Genomic DNA, 24627 nt, shown 5'->3' with positions numbered 1-24627 from the left:
GTGCTTTTTTGCAGAGTGTAAAGCTTATGGTTAGCGGTTTAGTGAACGTACTTGCGGTGAACATTTCAAAATAAAAGCACGCCATGTTCGTCATATAAATAACGATTTCTGGAGTTAATCCCACAATTCACAATTCAGATTCCACACTAAGAATAGCTTTAAAATGACACCCTTTACGAAAAATCTGATTGGCAATAAATAATTATTATAATCATTATAATATATAGTAGTATACTATAATATTAATGCTAGCTTTTTTTAAGAATTGTTTTAAATCATGTCGGAAAGGCTAAGTCAGTGTTCTGAATGTGTGAAAATGTTTTTGTGATTTAATAACCGTAAAAAAAAGTCATTGCTAAAGTATATATATATTTTTTTTTAATTATTAGATTAGTCGACTAATTGTAAAAATAGTCGGCTGACTAATCGGGAGAAAATTAGTCGTTTGGGACAGCCCTGCTAAGAATGCTTGATTGATGAATTAGTATTAAAATGCCATTTCCCGTTAATACACAGCACTAATACTAAAAATACTAATACTAAAAGCTATTTACTACTTCAATGAGAACATTGTTTTCTTCATTCTGTGCGTGCTGGGGTGATGTGCAGCAATTTGATACCGAGGGATGCGGACTAGGTAGTACTACAAAGGCCATACTCGTGGCAGGCGCTGTTCTTCATTTCATTGCTACCCCGCACAGTGTGAGAGAAGACAAGCGAGAATGTCATCTCGAAGCGTAGGAGGGCTGCATTTGAAAGGTATTGTCTGGTAAGAAGAGGCTGCAAGCGTTTATCCCCGTTCTAAAGTGGCTCAAAACCTTGAGACCTCAAACACTCGATATCGGTCCTCGTAGGCTCTTAGAACGACATTCTCTGTATTTACGAGTTGCGGAGGAATTCTTCTAAAGCGTGTTCCATCCCTCAAAAGAGAGAAAGGGCAGGGAAATTAGAACGAACTTGAACAACTCCCCCGCACAATCATGAGTGGGCCTTTTCAGACATCATAAAAATGCAGAGCACTCAAACGGACTGATCAGGCTCGCGAGGAAAGCCAGCCCTTCAAAATGAAGTAATCAGCTTTTTTTTTGGTAAAAACTGTTTCCTTGAAAGGATATGTTTCACATAAAAAACAGCAAAGGTGTGAATTGTTTTGCTTTGTTCATTTTAACTTCACTCTTATTCCTGATAAGTGTTTTGTTGTACGGTTACGGTGCGTTCGGTTGTCTTGGCAATACTGCCATCTCATGGTGATGGGAATAATAACCTGACCCCTGCTCATTTTTCTTATATGTTCCAATTCCTTTCCTGGGTGCAGGGGTTTGGGGAAATTAATTTTCAACACGAACTAGTTTAAAGTTCTCTTCACTAATTTAAAATGAACTACATGTGTTCAGATATCTTCAAATTCGATATTATATTGCAACTGGAACGTTTTCAAAAACACGTTATGGACAAGGGCTTAGGTTTGGGCTCAACATTGGTAGAGACGATATAACAGCATAACCTGCAATAACCCTTTTTGCTGGGACAGGACATTAATAAGACAAAACAGATTGGGTGAATGAGGGTCAGGGCTACATTTCTCACGAGTATGAACCTTATTAATTGATAGGCGAAATAATCCATGCGAAATAAGTCTGTATTGATTTATACTAACTTTTATATGTATTAGTTCAAGTTATACATTGTTTGATTCAACCCTTTGTTTTCAAAAACTACTAAAGAAACACTTTGAAAACTTCCAGAATAATTATCTGGATTTTTTTTAAAGCAAATTTAAATTGCAATATTTTAACATAAATTATATTAACATACACAATAATCTCTTAACTATCCAGGAATGCAAAATAAAAATAAATAAATAATCAATTGTTTTGAGACCACACAACAATCTGTCTAAATCAAGAAATTGAATATAACTGAAAAACGTCCTAATCAGGGAATACTAAAAATAACTAAAAATGGAACTTTCCTTCAAGTAAAACACTGATGGTTTTGTCCACAAACAGAGCCAAACTCAACAAAGAATAAAAGCTCCTTTGGGCTGCTTTTAGACCACATAAATATTTTTTTTCTCACACTTTAATTTATGGTAACATTAGAAAACACATACTGGAGAGCACTTCTCTCTCCCTAAGCAGCTTCCTACTCGAGTTTTGCAGGTTAGCGAATTCACACAGTTTCATGTTAGGCTAACTCTGATGCAGATCGGACTTTCAAGAGCAAAATTAGTGTTGTGTTCCCCACCTCCACAACATTGACGTCTTTTTACATCTGTTACAGGGGTTGCCTGGGGCGTCACTAGGTTTTAAGAATGGCGGTGGGTCAGCCCCCAGGAGTTAAACGGAATGTAAGTGAACATAGCGTACAAGCACAAAACTTCACAAAAAGCTAACAAAGACTAATCATTCTACTATACTTTATATATGGCGAAAACACTTGGTTTGAAGTTCCGTTCTGAGACCCCCAATTTGGCCAAATTTCAAAATTGTTCTAATTGCATGTGTGATAAATCATTGGAAAGATTAAAATCTCGATTTTCTGGGGGAAGAAAACATTTTGAACAAGAGGGTACAGTATTTTAACGAAACAAAAAATTAAACAGTGAAACCCTACTGGAAGTGAAAGCACGAGAGACATAATTAAAGACACCATGTTTTTAATGAGATATTATCGCATACTTACACTTAATTACATTATTTAAAATAAATTAAGTAAAACATTAATGAATCAAATTAAATTAGTTACACTTAATTCGCTACAAAATTACTTATTGGCCTTAAAGTACCTATGACAGGATAAAAAAAAGTCCTAAATAGCATTATTATGTGAAATAGAATTATATTTTGAGACAATTCGACTATATACAACAATTTGGGAAAGCGCAGATGACGAAAAATTTGTCTTTTAATCTGCTATTATAGCGCTCTAGCGTCCCCAGCTGGAGGATGACGTCGGCAGGGTCACGATTTAATTTGATTTAGAATTCAGCCCACTGAGGGGGAATTATTCAGAATGAGGAAAATGAGACGAAGCGAGCAGCAAAATGTCATTGCTTCAATCTTTCTACTGTAATATTTTTACAGAATATTCTTTTTATCAAAGTATTTTTTCCCGATTGCTAAATAAATTGTATTATCATGACAAATAACAGTCTTGTGCTAAATGGAATATGAAATATTAAATTATGTTAATTACGGTATTTATTCAGTACGGCATGGCAAAATTACTCCATGATGGTCAAAACTGTCAACTTCTTGCACCTCCTAAACGATATTTTATGCCACCGGAGTTAGTCCGGCTTTTGTTATTTCCCTAGCCCGGCTTCGGAGGGCGTAAACAAACCAGGAGGCGTGACAGCTAGCCAACATGCTAACCCAAACCGAGCAGCGCTTCAAAGTCTTATTCTCGCCTTTCGAAGCGAAAAATCACTTAAAACTACCCCGGATCATATCACAAGGCGGCTGGGTTGTCGATTGTCTTCACCGATCGGCAACCCCCCGGCGGCAAGCAAGTGACAGCTCGTCGTTCCCCTGCTTCGGGCAGGAGAGCTCGTTTGCCAGGGAAGCAGCTGGAGAATGACCGCCGGACAAACCGCCGATGTTGATGGACCGCTGCCCGAGCTCAACCCGAGGATAGTGGTCCATTTCCGGTGTTCTGCCAAATTTAGCACCCTTGTAATATTTTGCTCCCAAAACTGTTGTAGCTGTGAATAAGCTCTCTTTTACATTCAGTTGGACTCTTAATGTTATCCACAGGTGCTAAATAAACAAGTAACATCATAAGCATACATGTTCAACAGGAATATGGTGTAAATTAATGCTTAACTACACGGCGAAGGCGTAAACAGTGAGAGAGCAGCGTGCAGTTGTTGTGTGCAGCTAACATGGCAGGATGCGTCTGAGGAGAATTTTCTACATGTCCGTCCATGATCAAACGTAAGTAAATATTCCTTCATTTAAATAAAGTTTGAAGTGTTTACTTTGTAATCGCTGCATTCGCGGCAATTTTTAACACAAAAGTTGCAATTTCTGATGGAGTGAAAAATTTGAGAGAACACTGGGCACACGAAGAGGGCAATAAGCCGAGTATGGCCCTTTCCCGGCGGGCAAGCGAAGAGGACCAAGGGGTTGTGCGACAAGCCACCGGTCGTCGGCCAAGTGGCATTCTCGGTGGACAAGGAGCATTGTCAGCCACAAAATGCAAGCCACTTCAATATTAAAATGTGTCCCATGAGCCCATGAACACGATATTTACTCACTTCCTCGTAAGTCCAATGGGCCTCTCCCTGGTGCAGCAACAAAACCCTGCAGCACATTTGGCTGGCGGGATGCGAAAAATAAACAAATTAATCCGCAAAATCAGTCCATCTGCATGCTATAAAGCAATGCTGTATTGTGAGATCCTAACCAAGGTGACGTCACATTCGCATTCGTCCTCAACCTGAGATTGGAGCTGGAAGTCAAGCGGTCCATTTCATTCAGGAACATACAAAATACTGCGTGAATTATGAAATAAACATGCCTTTTGATGTCATAGGCACTTTAAATCAGCAAAAAACAAACCAGAAATGAGCAAGATTAAAAAAAAAAAAAAAAAAAAAAAAAAACTTGCAATAGGAAATGGGTCCTAAAATGCAGATACAAAGGGACCAAGCAAATCCAGCAGGTATTTTGGTCCAAGGACATTAAGTGTTTTGTTGACCAGCAGTCAGATTTTATAGTCTATCCTTTGACTCACCAAAAGCCAGTGTAGTGATTTCATGGCTGGTGTAATATGGTCCGCTGCTTTACATCACTATAAAATCGGCAAGACACAATTAGGAAAAAGAAATAAAAACACATATAAACGGATACATAAAATTCACGTTAAAATCAGCAAGATGCCGTTTGAAACAAAAACAATTGAAACAAGCAATAGAAGTAAAAAAACTAAAACAAATAAATGGATTAAAAGCTAAAGTCACACACTTAGGTATTTGAACAGTAGAGGCCGTTATGACTACGCTGCAGTAAACAGTAGTATTTTGAGCCCTGATTTAAAGGAGCTGACCTTTTGAGCACATGTCAGATCTTCAGGTTGTTGTTGCCTCTCGTCCAACTTTTTCTAGTTTCAGCTCCTCCTTAAATTTAATTGGGTTGTTCTCAAGATCCAGGATAGTAAATCTTGTTGGCTGTGATTTACTATTGAATATGTAGGACAGGGGTCCCCAACTTTTTTTGCACCTCGGACCAGTGTGATGTGGGCCTTTGCTTTTCCACAGACCGGCAATGTGTGACAGAAAAATAAAGAAAATATAAATAACTCGACCGAGCTAAAAACAAATGTTAAAGGGAACCTCTGACTTAAAGACTTCTAGGCTCTAATTAGCCACAATTGTTCTCTTTTATTAAAATATGTTATTAGAAACACATAAAATATTGCCATTAATTTCAAAATCTATAATACTGAGTACATATTTTTACCTACGGAGGGCACCATGTTTTATGCACGCAAAGGAGGCTCGTGGTGATGACGTAGATTGTCACTGTCACTAGACGAACACTACCGAGTTACTCCAATTCCTTCCGAGACGTCCAACACATGCGCACATCGGTTAAAAGCGGCGTGTACTTACTATTTGTGTTTTTATTGAGTCTTTTATTACTTTTTAATCTCAACTCATAATACTTATTGCATGTGTTTCACTGTCATACTTTTAAGCATTGTGTTTTCTTGTGGTAGCTTTAAAGCAGACTGTTGATCTGTTGACCACATTATTATTTAAACCACCCTTATTTGATATTACTACGTTTTAGTATTTCCTCAAGGCATCTTTAGTATGTTCTGTCTGTATGCATCTAAACAAAACAAGCTGAAAGCGCATGGTAGTACTTTGGGTGTCATATTCCCCTCTTGTAGGACGTTTCGCTAGTGAAGCACATTTTAGCAGAAAACCATTTTTTTCCCTACTCTCCTCGAGTCTCATCCAGCCTTTTCCTGTTCAATTTGCTTTTGCTGCTCGTTTTGTGAAATATCGAGAGTGCTGTAATGCTCATTAATGTTCCTCTTGGGTTCAAATTGAAAGGGTTGAACAGATGACATAGTCTCATGGTTTCACAGATGTTACCGCCCTGCGACATCAACAACAATGGCGACCTACGAATTAAACTAATTTTACAAATATTGTATAAAAACAAAAACATCAAGAATGGTTTCAATATCAAATCAATGTAACTCATAATAACGTTTATCTTTTAAGCACTATAAACCTTTATATCTGTGGATCCCTTTAAGTGCAGGGAAAGTGTAACTCACCATATGCTGAATCAGGGGCAAAACAAATGTCAACACGGCCTGGGTGCGATGAGCATATATGGGAAACCCCCCCAGAGTTCACATCACTGCACTGATCCGCCGGTCGAGCTCCCGCTTCCTCCTACCATCACTCGTGAACAAGACCCCAAGATACTTGAACTCCTCCACTTGGGGCAGGATCTCATCCCCGACCCAGAGAGGGCACGCCACACTTTTCCGACTGAGGACCATGGTCTCGGATTTGGAGGTGCTGATCTTCACCACAACCACTTCACACTTGGCTGCGAACTGCTCCAGTGAGAGTTGGAGGTAAGGATTGATGAAGCAAACAGCACTACCTCATCTGCAAAAAGAGATGCAATACTGAGGCCACCGAACCAGACCCCCTCAAGGTTTCGGCTGCACCTAGAAATTCTGTCCATAAGAATTATGAATAGAATTTGTGACAAAGGGCAGCTTTAGCTGAGTCCATCCCTCACTGGGAACGAATCAAACTACTGCTGGCAATGCGGACCAAACTCTGACACCAGTCGTACAGGGACCGAACGGCCCTTACTAAGGGTACCAAGAGTACCCCGTACTCCCGAAGTGCCCCCCACAGGACTCGCCGAGGCGCACGGTCAAACGCCTTCTCCAAATCCACAAAACACATGCACCCTTGAGGACCCTCCCGAAGGTGTAGAGCTGGTCCACTGTTCCACGGCCAGGATGAAAATCACACTGATTCAACTTCCCGACGGACCCTCCTCTCCTGCAGTCCTGAATAGACTTTACCGGGGAGGCTGAGGAGTGTGATCCCTCTATAGTTGTAACACACTCTCCTGGCCCCCTTCTTATAAAGGGAGACCACCACCCCTGTCTGCCAATACAGAAGCACTGTCCCCGATGTCCATGCGATTTTGTCAAGGCGGGTCAGCCATGACAGCCCCACAACATCCAGAGCCTTTTGGAACTCCTGGCGGATCTCATCGACCCCCGGCCTTGCCACTAAGGAGATTTTGCTTTGATTTACAGACAAAATATTACAAAATGGACAATACACACTGATTGTCCTATTTGTAATATTTTGTCTGTAAGGTCAAAACAGGACTTTTCCGACACCATTTACAGTACATTGCCGTCAATGGCAGCCAACGAGTATCAATAGATTCTTTTTACATAACAGCCACACACGACATCATAAGAGGTGCATTTCTTCCCTCGGAAAATATCATCTTTCATAGGGGCAATTATTCTCATCGTATATGCAAATCCCACTTGACAGTGCAAAGCCTTGTGCGTGAGGAGAGAACTTCAAAGTAATACTTGGAGAGAAAACTAGAGGCCTGAAGAAAGCTGAGAGACTGAAATTTTTCAGTCAGCTTTCCAATGAGCAGGTGTGACACTAAACACGCATATCTTTTGGAAGCTTGCAAATGGGAGGTCAGACTTAGTTTATTTTCACGCAATACAAATCCTCTTGTTGGAGATCACCTCATCCTGAAAACAAGTATCTTAGGTGGGGTCGATGATGTGTCTACATGCATCAAGCAAATCACCTAATTAAATAAATGATTTTGATCTCTTGCCTCCACCTATCCCTTACACCCAACATTACTGCTATCCTGGTTCACACTAGAGGTGTGGCAATACAGTCATGTAAAAAAAAATAGGACACCCTATGGAAGCCTGTGTGGGTTCTAACATATTTGGTCATATGGATATTTAATATCAATTTTAACAATCTTGAGAGATTCAAGTAATACAACTAAACAATTAAAACGGAAAAAAATATACAGTTTATTTTTAATAACTTTTTGTAAACTGTAATTTTAAATAAATGCAATTTCTGTTGAGGAATAAATAAGGACACCCTCACATTCAATCCCACTTAAAATGGCTAAAATCACACACAGGTGTATCACATCAGATTACAACATCAATACCCAGTGTTTTGAATGAGGCTTGCCTTATTTAAACCTCACATTTAGTTTGTTGTGCCACTGACTGTTGAAGTGAGAGAAAACACCTTGGTGAGATGAGGAGCTGTCTGAGGCCTTTAGAAAGAAGATTGTAGACGCTTATGAGTCTGTTAAGGGATTTCAAAAGATCTCAAAAGAATATGAAATTATCCATTCCACTATCCTGAAAATAGTCTACTAGTGGAGAACATTCAAAACAAATGCCAACATGCCGAGGTCTGGCCGTCCAAGCAAGTTCACCCCGAGAGCAGACCGCAAGATGCTTAAAGAAGTCTCCAAAAACCCTAAAATGTCATCACGGGACCTAAAGCAGGCTCTTGCTACTGTTGATGTGAAAGTGCATGCCTCTACAATCAGAAAGAGACTTCACAAGTTTAAACTTCATGTGCAAGGAGGAAACCTTAGCTCTCCAAGAAGAACACAAAGGCCAGACTGAAGTTTGGCAGAGTGAATGTAGACAAAGACCAGGATTTCTGGAATAATGTTCTTTGGACAGATGAATCTAAAATTGACTTATTTGGACACCAGAACAGAGGACGTGTTTAGCGTAAACCCAATACAGCATTTCAGGAAAAGAACCTCCTACAAACTGTGAAGCGTGGAGGTGGACGGTTTGGGGATGCTAATCCACCATGAATTCTATCGTGTATCAGAGAGTGCTTGAGGAACATGTGAGAAAAATTAAAGCTAAAGCGAAACTGAACCCTGCAACATGACAATGACCCTAAACATACCAGTAAATTCACCAAGGACTGGCTGAAAAGGAAGAAATGGAGAGTCCTAGAATGGCAGAGTCAAAGCCCACATCTTAATCCCATTGAGATGGTGTGGGGTCACTTGAAACAGGTTGTACATGCAAGACACCCCTCCAACATCTCACAGCTGAAAGTATTCTGTGTTGAGGAGTGGGGGAAACTTTCTTTAGACCGATATCAAAGACTGGTAGATGGCTACAAAAAGTGGCTCACTGAAGTTATTTAAGCCAAAAGGGGCAACACTATCTATTAGGTGGTAGGGTGTCCTTTTTCCTCAGTTAGAATATGCATTTTGTAGATATATTTGGTTTAAAACTTTATTAATTTTTGTTGTTTACCCTCAACTAAATCATTTTTTTCCAGAGATAAAGAAAAACAAGATGAGATATTGATATGTGAACATTTCTTAATAAAGAACTGAATATTTCATGGGGTGTCCTAATTTTTTAGCATGACTGTATATTGAAAACGTGAAATATTGCGATAAATTGTAGCCCACAAGGTTATCGATATGCACCCATCGAGAATCAATATATCGTTTTAAAAAGGTGTGACTTTTAAAAACAAAAGAACCCAACAGGTTGCTCCCAAACTCATCTATTATAATCGTGTCTACGTTAGCTCACTGGCAGCCATTGATGGCTGCCAGTTTGACTTTTTCATAGCCAGTCTTGTAGGCATTTACAGGTCACTTCCTGTTCATTTAGGGCACTTCAATATGAATGTTGGTACCAGGATTAGCGATCAGGCAGAATAGAATAGGATGTCAACATGTCCATACATACAAGTGATTCACATATTACTGGGTTCTACACCTCACAATGCTGATTTGTGTACTCTTTTTGACTCACCGCCCACCTCCGCATTCTCCTTTGCCCCTGAAGGGAATAGTATCCTCTCCCATATTTTCTGTTTCACTGTTTGTATTACTCGAACACAACCAATAATAAAAGAGCATAGCATCTAAATCATAGTTTAAGAAAACCAGTTGAATATAATGTATATGAAGTATGAGTGGATTGATTGGAATTTGCAGCACCTAGACAACGGGTAGATAAGGATGCTTGCTGACTACGGAAGCACAACATGCTCGTCATGCAGCTGACTGAGCGAGACTGATGCTGACAAATCCTGCCATCAGCTCTTCTGGGGGCCAACAATGGACAGTCCAGAACAAAGACGGGACAGTCTGTCTTGCTACAAGGAACGCCTGATAACAAGAAGACTCCACAACCAGAATTTGAACACTCAGCTCTCTTTGGTGCTTAGGCTGACAAAATCTCCAACTCTGGTTGCCTCAGCAACAGTGACGCACGAACTCCGCAGCCCAATCTGCAAACAGACAATTACGCAAAATAACACCCAAACACACCCTTCTTCTGGACCACAGCCCGCCCCACCAGAGCCTTCAAAAGACTGAATTCTTTAGCTTGAGCTGTCTTTTTTCGGGAATCTTTTGTTGTTGACCCTTCCTCCTTGTATGGGTCTATTTGCTGTTTTTGCCTTGCTATCTGACTGCTGTCGACTTGGAATACATTGTCAACTTGTGTTTCGGAGCCTTTTTCCAGCTTTAAATATTGAGTCAGTACAAGGGGTTAAAACAGACCCCCTCAATGCTTTAGCTGCGCCTAGAAGGTCTGCCCTTAAAAGTTATGAACTGAATTGGTGACAAAAGGCAACCTTGGCGGAGTCCAACCCTCACTGGGAACGAATCCGACTTACTGCTTACTCTGACATCGGTCGTACAGGGACCGAACAGCCCTTACCATGGGGCTCGGTATCCCGTTCTCCCGAAGCACCCTCCACAGGACTCCCCGAAGGACACGGTCCGAATCTACAAAACACAATTAGACTGGTTAGACTGGTTCCCATGCACCCTTGAGGACCCCGCAGAGGGTGTAAGGCTGTTCCACGGCCGGGACGAAAACCACACTGCTCCTCCTGAATCCGAGATACAACTCAACCCGACGAACCTTCCTCTCCAGCACCCCTGAATAGACCTTACCGGGGAAGCTGAGGAGTGTGATCCCTCAATAGTTGTAACACACCCTCCGACACCGTCCTCGATGTCCACGCGATGTTGTAAAGGCGTGTCAGCCACGACAGCCCCACAACATCCAAAGCCTTTAGGAAATTCGGGTGAATCTCATCCACTCCCGGGGCTCTTCCACCGAAGAGATTTCCAACCACCTCTGTGACTTCAACCCCAGAGATAGGAAGCCCATCTTAGAGTCCCCAGACTCTGCTTCCTCAAAGGAAGGTGTGTCAGTGGAATCAAGGAGGTCTTCAAAGTATTCTCCTACTGTAACTAATTACTTTTTAAAGCAAGATTAACAACACTGCATAAAAGTAACATTACTTTTTAATCCCCAAACATTTTAGGATCCATGCAAACACACACTGGAACCAGTCATGGACGAAGTTCTTTAATGGCGAGGAAACTGTCAGAATAGGAAGAAGGAGTAAACATACTCCAGTCTAAATGAAAAATCAGAAGGAAGGAAACAAGTGGTGGCCACAGTAGGGAGAAAAATGAGTTATCAGCCATGCAAAGTAGTAGGAACACTTCATCTTGTTGTACTCGTTCGATTCCAAACTGTGGCTTGCAGAGCTAAGCTATCAACCGTTGGCAAGATAAACTGTATTTGTGTGTGCAGGGTCACTACTGAAGATGCACTAGCAGGTTGATGCACTTATTAAAGCCGTCCTTTGCATACTTGCATTCCATGTTTGTGTTTAAATTTGAAGGTCACAACAATTTGCCATTTCCACAGGCGTCATTCCCTCTAAAGTTATTTTGGTTTTCCCCACAGCTGCCTAAGACATATATACACAGTCCTTCTTGGATGGCAGCCATAAGCGTCCGTGTTTTTTCTTCCCTTCTCACATGGTATACGCCACCCAGTAGATCACGTTGACCACAGCGAAGGTGAAAGGGAAAACGGCTCTGGCGTAGATGTCAATGGTATCGGCGTCAATGGGTTTGCAGACGCACTTGGAGCAACACTTCTTCTCCTCGCTCTCTTGCATCTGTCCGGATCTCCTCCTGGACTCGGACTCCTCGGAGACGGCCTCCCCGGGGATCTCGCTGCTAGAGCGCTGTGCTCTGTTGTGGCGGTTGGATATGACAACGCCTTGGTTCATTCCGGTGACGGACAAGGAGAACAGAACCATGGCCTGTTTGCCGTTCTTCACGATGGACTGCAAGAACACACAGAGAGGCAATTTCTGAGGACAAGAACAAAATAGTCTTAAGCTTAGCTGTTATTAAAATAATTACCCTAAATTCATACAATTCATGATTTAAGCAAAGATGTTTGAAACGCTGATCTCGATGTGATCTTTATCTTTAACCTCTAAAGGCCTACGATCACGCCGATGTGATAGATCGCATACAAAAGTGAAAAATAACATTTTTTTTTCAGTTCGAATTTGCTGATTTTTGTCAATTTTTCAGCATAATGTGGACATGAAGTAGGTTATTGTAAAAATAATAACTTTAAATGTGAAGCTGTGCTGAAAAAAACGATACGAAACAAAGAAATGTAAAGCAACTTCAGAATGAGCCTGTGGCAGCAATGAAGCAAATTTATTTATTTTCCTTCATTTAATTATTTCTATATTTCTTTGATACCTAAAAATACTTTCAAACTGCAGATATGTTGGCTGTGAGCCAGTAATGTTAGCTCGCTGTGCTATGATTGCGTCATCACATGAGGACGAAGTTTCTTCACACTTCACGGTGGTGAACTGCCGAAGGTTTTTGGCGCCCAATTTTTGGTCACATTTCTACAATAAAGTGAATAAGTGACTAGCAGCAAGTGGGGATGTGGTGGTAATATAATAGTGCGTATATGACAATATACAGTATTATCTAAATTATTATTATTATTATATTATTCATTCATTCATTCATTCATTTTCCATGCCGCTTATATAATTATTATTATATTGTCTAAATTTTCTTTTTGTCCTATGGCCATACCAGCCAAAACAAACATACAAAGCGACAGTTTCTTTCCAAAAACTGTCACCATACTCAAGTTTGCAGTGAAATATCACTATCATTACACTGCTAATGACACAACATTGTCAAGTGTATCTCACCAAGCATTATGTTATCAGACATGCATTGAGGAAAATAAGTATTTTAACACCCTGCAGTTTTGCAAGTTCTCCCACTTAAGAAAGATGGACGGGTTTGAAATTGTCATGATAGGTGCTTGTCCACTGTGAGAGACAATCTAAAAAAAATCCCGAATTCATAGTGTATGATTTTTTTAACAATTTATTTGTATTATACTGCTGCAAATATGTATTTGAACACCTGTCTATTAGCTAGAATTGTGAGCCTCAAAGATCTGCTAGTCACCTTTAAAAAGTCCAACGAATGCGTGGAGTGGAGGTGGACTTTTTGAGTCTGACTTTAATGACCTATTTGAGGCGGGTAGCTGCATATAAACACCTGTCCACCCCATACAATCAGGAAGATTCCAATTCTTAACATGGTCAAGACCAAAGAGCAGTCCAAAGACACCGGAGACAGAATTGTAGACCTCTACTAGGCTGGACAGGGTTACGGGGGAATTTCCAAGCAGCTTGGTGACGTAAGACCCACTGTTGGAGCAATTATTAGAAAATGGAAGGAGCTAAACATGACTGTCAATCTCCCTCGGACTGGGGCTCCATGCAAGATCAACCTCGTAGGGTCTCAATGATCCTAAGAATGGTGAGGAATCAGCCAAGAACTACACAGCAGGAGCTGGTCAATGACCTGAAAGGAGCTGGGACCACCATTTCCAAGATTACTGTAATACACTAACAGGTCATGGTTTAAAATCATGCATGGTACAGAAGGTTCCCCTGCTTAAACCAGCACATTTCCAGGCCCCTTTCAAGTTTGCCAATGACCATGGATGATCCAGAGGAGTCATGGGAGAAAGCCAAGTGGTCATCTGAGATCAAAATGGAACTTTTTGGTCTTAATTCCACTTATTGTGTTTGGAGGAAGAAGAATGATGAGGACTATCTTAAGAATACCATCCCTACCGTGAAGCATGGGGGTAGTAGCATCATGCTTTGGGGGTGTTTTTCTGCATATGGGAATAAATGACTGCACTGTATCAAGGAGATGATGGCCAGAGCCATGTATTGAGAGATTTAGGGCAATAAACTCCTTCAAACAGTTAGAGCATTGAAAATGGGTCATGACTAGCAACCCGAAGCAGACAGCAAGAATAAACAAGGAGTGGCTTCGTAAAAAGCATATCAAGGTTCTGAAGGGGACTATCCAGTCTCCAGACCTAAACCCAATAGAACATCCTTGGCTGAAGCTCAAACTCTGTGTTTCTCAGTGACAGCCCAGAAACCTGATTGATCTTCAGAAGATCTGTGTGGAGCAGGGGTGCAAAATCCCAGCTGCAGTCTGTGCAAACCTGGTGAAAAGCTACAGGAAATGTTTGGCCTCTGTAACTGTAATCAAAAGCTACTGCAGTAAATATTAACATTGATTTTCTCAGGTGCTCAAATACATATTTGCAGAAGTATAATACAAATAAATTGTTAAAAACATCATACACTATGAATTCGGGATATTTTTTAGATTGTCTTTCACAGTGGACAAGCACCTACCATGAAAATTTCAAACCAGCCATCATTCCTAATTGGGAAAACTTGCAAAATCGCAGGGTGTTCAAATACTTATTTTCCTCACTGTATGTCTGAGAACATAATGCTTAGTGAGATACACGTGACAATGTTGTGGCATTAGCAGTGCAATGATAGTGATATTTCACTGCAAACTTGAGTATAGTGACAGTTTTTGGAAAGAAACTGTCTCTCAATATGTTTGTTTTGGCTGGTATGGCCATAGTAGACGGGACAAAAAGGGAATTTAGACAATTTATAGGTAAGAAATCTCTCTAAAGGTTGTACTTTATTGAATTTGTTAAACAATTAGTTGTCAGATAGTCAATTAATCAAGGCGCTCTTCGTCCTTTGAGTGTGAATATCGAAGGTTAAGGGGTTTTAAAACAATTCACATGGGAACAAAGTTTTTTGACTCCCTATTTTATATTCCTGGTACAGTATGTGCTATGAAATTGAGTAGTTTTGAAGGTCAGCGGCATAGAAGCTTGTCAGCGAATGGATTAAAAGCTGTGTTCTCAAAGGCCTACTCATTACTCACAACAACACCTGAAGCGGTTAGCGGCCAATAGCGCTAAAACATCTCGGGAATGGGTTCCTCACCTCAGAGCCGAGCTTGTTGGCCTTCACCTTGGCTTTTTCTTTGAGTCTGTAGTCAGCGTTGTAATGAGCAAAGGCGTACTCGATTAAGGCGGCGAACACAAACACGTAGCAGATCCAGAAGTAGACGTCCAGCGCCTTGATGGCTGATGCGCGAGGAAGGGAGGAGCGGGCGCTCACCATTAGAGTGGTCATGGTGAGAACAGTTGTGATACCTGTCGGAACAGAACAGCGTGAACGTTTTCGTTTGTCTCATTTTGCTTTGGTGCTCAGTTGCTGCTGTTCCATTATAAAACACTCTTAAGGCCGAGTTATGCTTCCGCGTCAGACCTACGGCGTCAAGGAACACCCGATTTACGACATTTCGCTGTAGCCTCTTTGGCTCCTTCTCATTTTTCTGACTTCGTGCCGTGTCAACACATGTGACTTGGTGGAAATGGACGATGGATGATTAATCCGCTCAGACAGTTGTTTTCGGTTAAGCGCGAAATCACCGACAATGTCAAACATTTTTCTACACGCAAAAAGGAACAAAGCCGACGAGAGTATCAACGAAGAGCAAGTACAACTACTTCTACAATGTCTCGTCAAGACATTATGAAGATTGCCAAATGGCAAGCAATTTGTGGGTGGAGATTGCTGAAAATACGGGGCTGGAGGTCAGCCAGCGATTGAATAGAAAAAATGGAATAACTACCGAGACAAGTATGTGTGTGTGTTCGGAATCAAATGGCCACACAAAGCGGTGACCCAGTCAGCCAAAAACTGCCAGCTTTTTATCACTATATGTCGTATTTTTGGTTGGTGCACTTCATCATTTATTGTTTACATATGTTTGCTGTGAATCTGACTTATTTACGTGTCACACGTCAAGTATATGAAGAATAAAGCACAACTTTCAACAACAGACTTTTCACACTCGATACATCATCACTGATTGAGAGTGCCTCTGTGCTTTTTATGATAACGTTAACATCAAAGCTTCCAACGCAGTTTGGGAACTTCCATAACCGCCAGAAATCTGCTATGGCTGTCCACTGGCTGGGCTGGATGGCTTTGCAGACCTCGGACAAAACGCTGGACGCAGTACTCGACGCCAGTTTGAAGCTAGCCGCCACAGCTCGCTGGTTTCCACCCGAGGCTAGAACTCTCTGTGCGGCATCAAAAGTCGGACAGACCGCCTCAAAACGTCTTCTGCGTCGCCTGCGCTTCAACATTTGTATGATCAACATTTATTGTTATGTTGATGAGCTGAAGATCCACATTCAAGTGTTCCATCTTGCATTGTTTACTTATTTTTTCTCATGTTAAACTAGACTAGAGGAAATCAACAAGCATTCCCCAAAACCGTACAAACACAACGCTACACCCCTCTAGTGCTTTGGCAGTGAATTACAGAGCAGCGCGTTCCCTTACAGCAGAACTATCGATTGCTCATGCCGTAGTCACTTCACCATCACCGCAAAGCAGGAGCATAACACAGGCTTTAAGTTCACGTGTGTAGCAGCACGCATTTACAGTGAGTTGTCGAGGCTATGTTTATGAAATGGTGTACATGCCGATTTGCTGTCGAAAAAAGAGTCTAGGTGCTACTCAGGTGAAAGTGGCTAGAACAAAGAGACTAAAAATGCGACAGTGTCATGTTCTGGATGCGTCACATTTGTTTAGTGCTGCAACGATTAATCGGTTAACTCAAGTAACTCCATTACAAAAAAGGTTCGATTAAAATTTTGCTGCTTCGAGGATTCGTTTAATTAGTGGCGTTGTAATGGTTTATTCTGAAAGTGTTTGCATTTAGTTTTATTGATTTGGGGTGGAGTCACTGAGTGGCAACAGTGTATATGATATAAATCATCTAACATGGCTGGATCCAGCTGCTCCCTGTTAAGACTAACATAAGGTTGTAAAGTTTTTGTTTGAGCTAATATGATTGTTTAAGCATTCGTAATTTAGCTTAGAGGTATATTTAGAAGTTGTTTGTGGGAATATATGTTGGAAATGATTGGTTAAGAGCAGGGGTGCTCAAGTCCAGTCCTCGAGAGACCCTATCCAGCTTGTTTTCCATTTCTCCTTCCTCCAACACACCTGACTCAAATATTCAGGATCATTATCAGGCTCCTGCAGAGCTTGCTGATGAACTGATCATTTGATTCAGGTGTGTTCAAGGAGGGAGACATTAAAAATAAGCTGGATAGGGGCTCTCGAGGACCGGACTTGGGCACCCCTGGTTAAGAGCATTGTAAAAAATAAAATTTAGCATTTAATAGCATTTTAGCTAACTGACTTTTGCCAAGCAAGTTAGCCAATTGTTCACATGTTGTACTTTGATCCTCATTTATCAGTTTTTTTTTATACAATTTGAGGCATGAAAGGTCCCTAAATTACTCGATTATTCGAGCTAACGGATAGATTAATCGATGACTTAAATCATCGATAGCTGCAGCCCTACATTTGTCTAATGTACGCTGTAGAGATATTTATTCCCAGATATTTTTTAGTTTTACTCAAGACTAGAGCTGCAACAATTAATCAATTAAATCGAGTAATTTGATTAGGAAAAAAAGCTTTGAATCAAATTTCACTGCTTCAAGGATTAATTTAATTAGAATAGAGTTGTAATGGTTTGTTTTGAAAGTGTTTGCATTTAGTTTTACTGATTAGGGGGGATACACTACCCTCGAGTGGCAGCAGTGAATATGTTATAACTCATCTAACGTGGCTGGATCCAGCTGCTCCCTGTTAAGACCAACATAAGGTTTTTGTTTGAGTTGAGTTGAATATGATTGTTTATGCATTTATAATTTAGTTTAGAGGTATATTTAGAAGTTGTTTGTGGGTATGTGTTTGAACAATTTGTTAAGAGCATTGCAAAAAAAAGTTAGCATTTTATAGCATTTAAGCTAGCAGACTTTTACGAAGCAAGTTAGCCAATTGTTCTTTTGTTGTACTTCGATCGAGTTGTAATGGTTTGAAAGTGTTTGCTTTCAGTTTTATTGATTTGGATGGATACTGCTCTTTAGTGAAAACAGTGAATATAACATTAACTCATTTACCATGGCTGAATCCAGCTGCTCCCTGTTAAGACCAAAATAATGTAGGTTTTTATTTGAGCCAATGTTTTAAGCATTCCTAATTTAGTTTATAGGTGTATTTAGCTCTTTTGTGTGGGAATATGTGTTTGAACAACTGGTTAAGAGCATTTTATCGCATTTAAGCTAGCGGACTTTAGCAATGGAAGTTAGCGAATTCTTCTCTTGTTGTACTTAAACGAATGTGCAGTCCTGCATAGTTTGAAAAAGCACTCGGGAGTTTTATTATGTATATGCATTAATGCTCTTTTGAAAGTGCCATCTTGCTCTCTTCGATATCCGATTAGTCAATTATTCGAACTAACTAGTTGATTGATTAATCCACTACTAAAATAATCGATAGCTGCAGACCTACTCGAGACATTCATGTATACAGTATATTACCGTATTGGCCCGAATATAAGACGGTGTTTTTTGCATTGAAATAACACTGAAAAAAGAGGGGCTCGTCTTGTATTCACGGTCTAGACATTATACCCATTCACGACACTAGATATCATTGAAGCGATGTTTTGTCATGACAGTTCTCAGCTACTCTCTCCATTCACGACGCTCGATGGCGCCAAATATCATTGAAGCCATGTTATGTCATGACAGATCTCAGCTGCTCTTTTTAGTTTAACCAGTTTACATTATTTTATTGCAATGTTTTTCCTTATTCAGATTTGTTTCAAGACTACAGTTACAGTTAGACTTCACTTTGATGGTTAATGATGTTATTGCAATTATGTTGTTTTATCACAATAGATTGGTTTATTTACATTTCAAAAACCAGAAGCCATTCATTTACGAATGTGATTGCACTTTAGTTTACATATTTAAATGTTCAGACATTGAGATTTGAACGAGGCAAAATAACATGCTTTTTCTCTCAAATATATTGTTATGATCATTTGTTTCGGATGTACTCTAATTATTTTCTGTATAAAAATTAATTTGGTGTTGAAAAAGCCTTTTTTCAAACTTCAGTCTTGAAAAAGAGGGGGTCGTCTTATAACCAGGGCCGTCTTATATTCGGGCCAATACGGAAGTATTAAGTCTTTTTGACTTAATTTGGATAAGATAAGAGTGCAGCTCTTAGCTTCTTCTCTGAAACAAGGTCATAAACAGATAACACAGCCAAAAACGAAACCACAACTAGGAACCAAATATTGAGAACTCACCACGCTCGTCCCATTTGGCTTGCCAGATAAGTGCTTTGCCATAGAGAATGATGTTGCGTTATCATAGCAATGTTGCATTTCAATCAGAAAAGACAGAGGCTAACTAGCTACACATTAACGTAAACAAAGATCATACGAAAATATGTAATGATGTGTTGTGAGAGACCAAAAGTATTAAGGACAACAGCAATCTTTCCAATACCAACCTAAAGATACACGGGCAGGAACTGCTGATTGGCTGATCCAAAAGGACACCCAGGACATGGCAACCAGTAAAATGGAAGGCATGTACGATTGGATGATGTACACTCCGCGATTACGTCTCAGCTGGAAGCGAAGGCTGAGCCTTGGAAATCTTCCCGCTGAGAAGAATAGGAAAACCAGTGGTTAATTGACTTGTTGTTTTTATTCATTCATTCATTCATTTTCCATGCCGCTTGTCCTCACGAGGGTCGCGGAGGTGCTGGAGCCTATCCCAGCTAACTCGGGGCAGTAGGCAGGGGACACCCTGAACTGGTTGCCAGCCAATTGCAGGGCACAAGGAGACATACAACCATTCACGCACACACTCATATCTACGGACAATTCAGAGTGTTCAATCAGCCTACCAAGCATGTTTTTGGGATGTGGGAGGAAACCGGAGTTCCCGGAGGAAACCCACGCAGGCACGGGGAGAACATGCAAACTCCACACAGGAAGGCCGAAGCCCGGGATTGAACCCTTGATCTTAGAACTGTGAGGCAGACGTGCTAACCACTCAGCCACCGTGCCGCCTTGCTGTTTTTAGAAGATTGCAATTATCAATGATGAAAATTCCCCAGTTGAAATTCAGCTGTTCTTCAAACATGCTGACGGTAGGGATTTTTAAGCCTTGTGGAGTCAAAGCTTTACATTTTAAAAGAGATGTGCAGACTGCCATATTTGTTTGAAACACTGGAGCTACTAATATTTTCTAATCCTCCTATGGTGCTACGGTTTTGCACTGCTTTTGTGAATAGAATACAGTGTATAATGATAAGGGACCAGAGGTGGGTAGTAATATGTTACATTTACTCAGTGGTGAAATGTTACTGTTGTGTATCAGTACTTTACTTAAGTAAAAATATGAAGCGTTACTTTTTACTGTTACTTCACTACATTTTCGAGCACATATCTACTTTTACTCCACTACTTTTCAATTTTTCACCTGCGTTCCATGGTACTTAATACTAATATTATATACAGTGAGGGGCAGAAGTATTTTCACCCCTTGCGATTTTGCAAATTCACCCACTTAGAAAATAGGTAGAGGTCTGAAAGCCCCCAAAACCTGAAAGATCTAGAGAAGATTTGTGTGGAAGAATGGGCCAAAATCCCTGTTTCTATATATGGCGAAGAACAACAGAAAGCATCTGACCTTTGTAATTGCAAACAAAGGCTTCTGCACTAAATATTAGCTCTGATTTTCTCAGGGGTACAAATACTTATGAACCCTGGTAAATTATAAATAAATTATTGAAAAATCGTAAAATTTGAGTTCCCGGTTTTTTTTGTTTGTTTGTTTGTTTGTTTTATGTCTCTCTAATAGTGGCAATGCATCTATGATCGAAATTTCAGACCTCTACCTATTTTCTAAGTGGGTGAACTTGCAAAATCACAAGTGGTGCAAATACTTCTGCTCCTCACTGTATATGTACGTATATATCTTATGTAAAACATTTTTGTATCAGGAGAAAAATACTTACACTTTTCACTTGTAAAATACATTTAAAAGCATGTACTTTTGTACTTTTACTCGAGTAATGTTTTTCTTATACTGCAGGTATCATCACACACTAAATGGAACTTGTAGTGTTAGTGTAGCTTAATTTTTTTGCCACTGTATCTGTACTTTCTTAAGTAACAAAGTGAGTATTTCATCCACCACTGCATTTACTTGAATCCTTTACTTTGGGCTACACTAGATTAGTTTCGTTTCCTCTTTATTCTACGTATTAGATTTGACTATTTTTGCCAGCACAGCGGCTCTACCAGTTTCACCAATGAGACGTCGCAACAATAATCACATGATTCCATGATACCAATCAGAAGTAACAATACAAATGGCCACACATGAGCTGACAGTCAGAAGTCCTATGATCACGCCGGACTGTTTAATCGCGTGGCCTCTTCAAAGCGCCATAAAAATGAAACGATTTGACAACGAGTCAACGTGACTGGAAAGCACGGATTTCAAGATCCAACGATAGACCAGGGAAAACCAGAGATATGATCATTTTTATTTAATTGTAGGAAATGTGTTTTTCCTCCACTAGAAGGCACTCATCGTCTTTGGATAGGTGATTTTTTATTTTTGTATATTTATTGTCTAATATTGCCTAATATTGTCATGTAACAGGTTATAGTATAGTAATATAATAACGGTTCTACTCGATGGGCTTGAAAAAAAAAGTACCATCGTTTAAACCATCAGAGGTCGACAATCACGCCCTAGAAAATAAAGATAAAAAAAAAAACTAGGGCTGTCAAAATTATCGCGTTAACGGGCGGTAATACATTTTTTAAATTAATCATGTTTAAAATATTTGACGCAATTAACGCACATGCCCCGCTCAAACAGATTAAAATGACAGCACAGTGTCATGTCCACTTGTTACTTGTGTTTTTTGTCACCCTCTGCTGGGTGCGACTGATTTTATAGGTTTAAGCACGATGAGATTTGTGTAATTATTGACATCAACAATGGCGAGCTACTAGTTTATTTTTTGATTGAAAATTTTACAAATTTGATCAAATCGAAAACATTAAGAGGGGTTTTAATATAAAATTTCTATAAGTTGTACTAATATTTATCTTTTAAGAACTACAAGTCTTTCTATCCATGGATCGCTTTAACAGAATGTTAATGTTAATGCCATCTTGTTGATTTATTGTTATAATAAATAAAATCCAGTACTTATGAACAGTATGTTGAATGTATATATATATATATATATATATATAGAATTGTGAATAATTACGATTACTTAATTTTTAAGCTGTGATCAACTCGATTAAAAATTTTAATCGTTTGACAGCCCTAAAAAAACATTTAAAAAAAAAAAAAAAAAAAAAAAAAGACTTCCCTTAAGGATCCTTCGAAAGTGCGGACTTGAAATTCTCTTCCAGTTTTTATTTGGACCCGATACACCACAGGAAACCGGGGATACGATTGTTTTAATCTCATGGTCATCTCATGGTCAAATACATTGAATATACGCCCCGAAACACTTTTATGATCAGGATGACTACTTTTACCTAAGTAATATTGTTTTGAAGTAACGCTAGTCTACTTTTTTTGAGCTATTTTACCCGCCACTGAACTACAAAATGCCTAAACCACTGGCAAAACTGAGACTCACCAGATTTGAAATTCATCATCTCTGTGACAAACCGATAGTCCGTGATTGTGAACTGTGAGAGCTCCAGTTTGTCCAGGCCGTGGATGTGCTTCTGACTTTCTGACCAGTGGTAGACAATGTCCTCCGAGGAGTAACCGTCTAAAACAGAACAAAATTAGCTATTCGCTAGCGATGGTTGAAGTTAGGGAGTAGAAATCAATTTATTTAAAAACATTATTCTAAAGAAGTGTTTCCTCAACTTAGAACAACAAGAAGTACAAAAATATGTACAACATGAATAGTTTCATAGTAGATCCTGATAACCGAGGGGAGAGGGTGAGTCAAGAGGAGAGGTAGGCAGGGTGGAGTGAATCACATGTACAGGTAAGTGTGGCTATACTAACATCCTATTCTATGCTGCCTGATCGCTAATCCTGGCACTGACAATCTCTCTACCTGAGTGTGTCTAATTGCACCCAATCATGCATGAATCCATTCAAGCCTCTTTTTGACTTATATCCCGGTAAATTCTCGTGTAAGGTGATGCGGGATTTACATGAGTCATTGCTTTCACATTGGGACAGATATCCTGGGAATAACGCTGGTTGGACACTTTCACAGACTTGTCCCATGTTGCCGACTTGGCGCTCTCTGTGCGGGGAGGGCGGCTGGCGCGATTTTATAACCCGGACATTACGTCATTTTTAGTTGGCATTGGCAACAAAATAAACCACACATTTTCAAAGATGGACCAAGGACTCTCTTCCTCAGCTCTATGATCCAGAAGAGTAGCAATTTAATTTCGTTATGTTTTCAGTTTAATTTAGCTATTTCCAGTTTTCCAAAATAATAATTGCGATTTGTTGTTGTTTGTTTACCGCTTTTCGTCTTACTGCGAGGAAATGACGATCGGCCCTCCATGATATGTATGTCGTCAGCCGTCGTGCTGTGACCCGGTAATTTAACGCCTGTTTTCACACATACCGCTTCCCGGGAAAGTCCCGTACATTATACTAAGACATGACTCGGTAAATTTCCGCGTCATCTCTGTGTCAGTCAACCTGGAAAATTGCTTTCACACATAAAGGCTATCCGTTTAAATTCCAGGATTTTAACGGTGTTTAGGTAGGTGTGAAAGGAGCTTCAGATGTGTGATAGTCCTTCATACAAGTGGAAATGGTGCACGGGGGCCGTCCCAATACCCCGGCACCTCCCCAGCCAATCAGGAGGGTGAGCTACCACGGTTTATCCCTCCTCCTGCAGCTCCGACAAAGGAGCCACCGCCATCCCCCCCGGACCCAGGGCGGTCCCTTAGACCATCCGCGCCCCCAATAACCAGCCTTCAGGGAAGGGAATGTGGGGACCCGCCACCACCCCTAAGCCTGCCCCTAACGCTAAACCAGCCACCGTCGCAACCCCCCAACCGACACGGCACACCACAGGACCCCACGGCCCAATAGGCCCAGGGAAGGACAGGATCCCCACCGGGAGGGGGCGACACCCCACCGGGATTCAGCCGGTGACACGCGCCGGGGCTCAAGGAGAGTGCTTGCATAGATACAGTGGGGCAAATAAGTATTTAGTCAACCACTGATTGTGCAAATTCTCCAACTTGAAATTGTTATTGATGCCTGTAATTGTCAACATGGGTAAACCTCAACCATGAGAGACAGAATGTGGAAAAAAAAAAAAAACAAACAGAAAATCACATTGTTTGATTTTTAAAGAATTTATTTGCAAATCATGGTGGAAAATAA

General features: G+C 40.3%; 1 protein-coding gene across 2 annotated transcripts in view; it reads right to left on the bottom strand.

Moving 5' to 3' along the window:
• Positions 1–11423: 11423 nt before the first annotated feature.
• gabrd (gamma-aminobutyric acid type A receptor subunit delta) overlaps positions 11424–24627 on the bottom strand; it is a 73527-nt gene continuing 60323 nt past the window's right edge. For both annotated transcript variants that reach the window (XM_057817748.1, XM_057817757.1), the window contains exons 7-10: positions 22892–23029; positions 19718–19873; positions 15263–15474; positions 11424–12214 (exon numbers count right to left, since the gene is read on the bottom strand). In XM_057817748.1, the coding sequence (XP_057673731.1) occupies positions 11897–12214; positions 15263–15474; positions 19718–19873; positions 22892–23029 (824 nt within the window). In that variant the 3' untranslated portion in view covers positions 11424–11896. The remainder of the gene's footprint in view (positions 12215–15262; positions 15475–19717; positions 19874–22891; positions 23030–24627) is intronic.

The sequence above is a fragment of the Corythoichthys intestinalis genome, chromosome 2 (assembly GCF_030265065.1).
Source record: "Corythoichthys intestinalis isolate RoL2023-P3 chromosome 2, ASM3026506v1, whole genome shotgun sequence".
Lineage (NCBI taxonomy): Eukaryota > Metazoa > Chordata > Actinopteri > Syngnathiformes > Syngnathidae > Corythoichthys > Corythoichthys intestinalis.
Note: the sequence above shows the minus strand (reverse complement) of the source record. Positions and strands in the feature narration are given on the sequence as shown.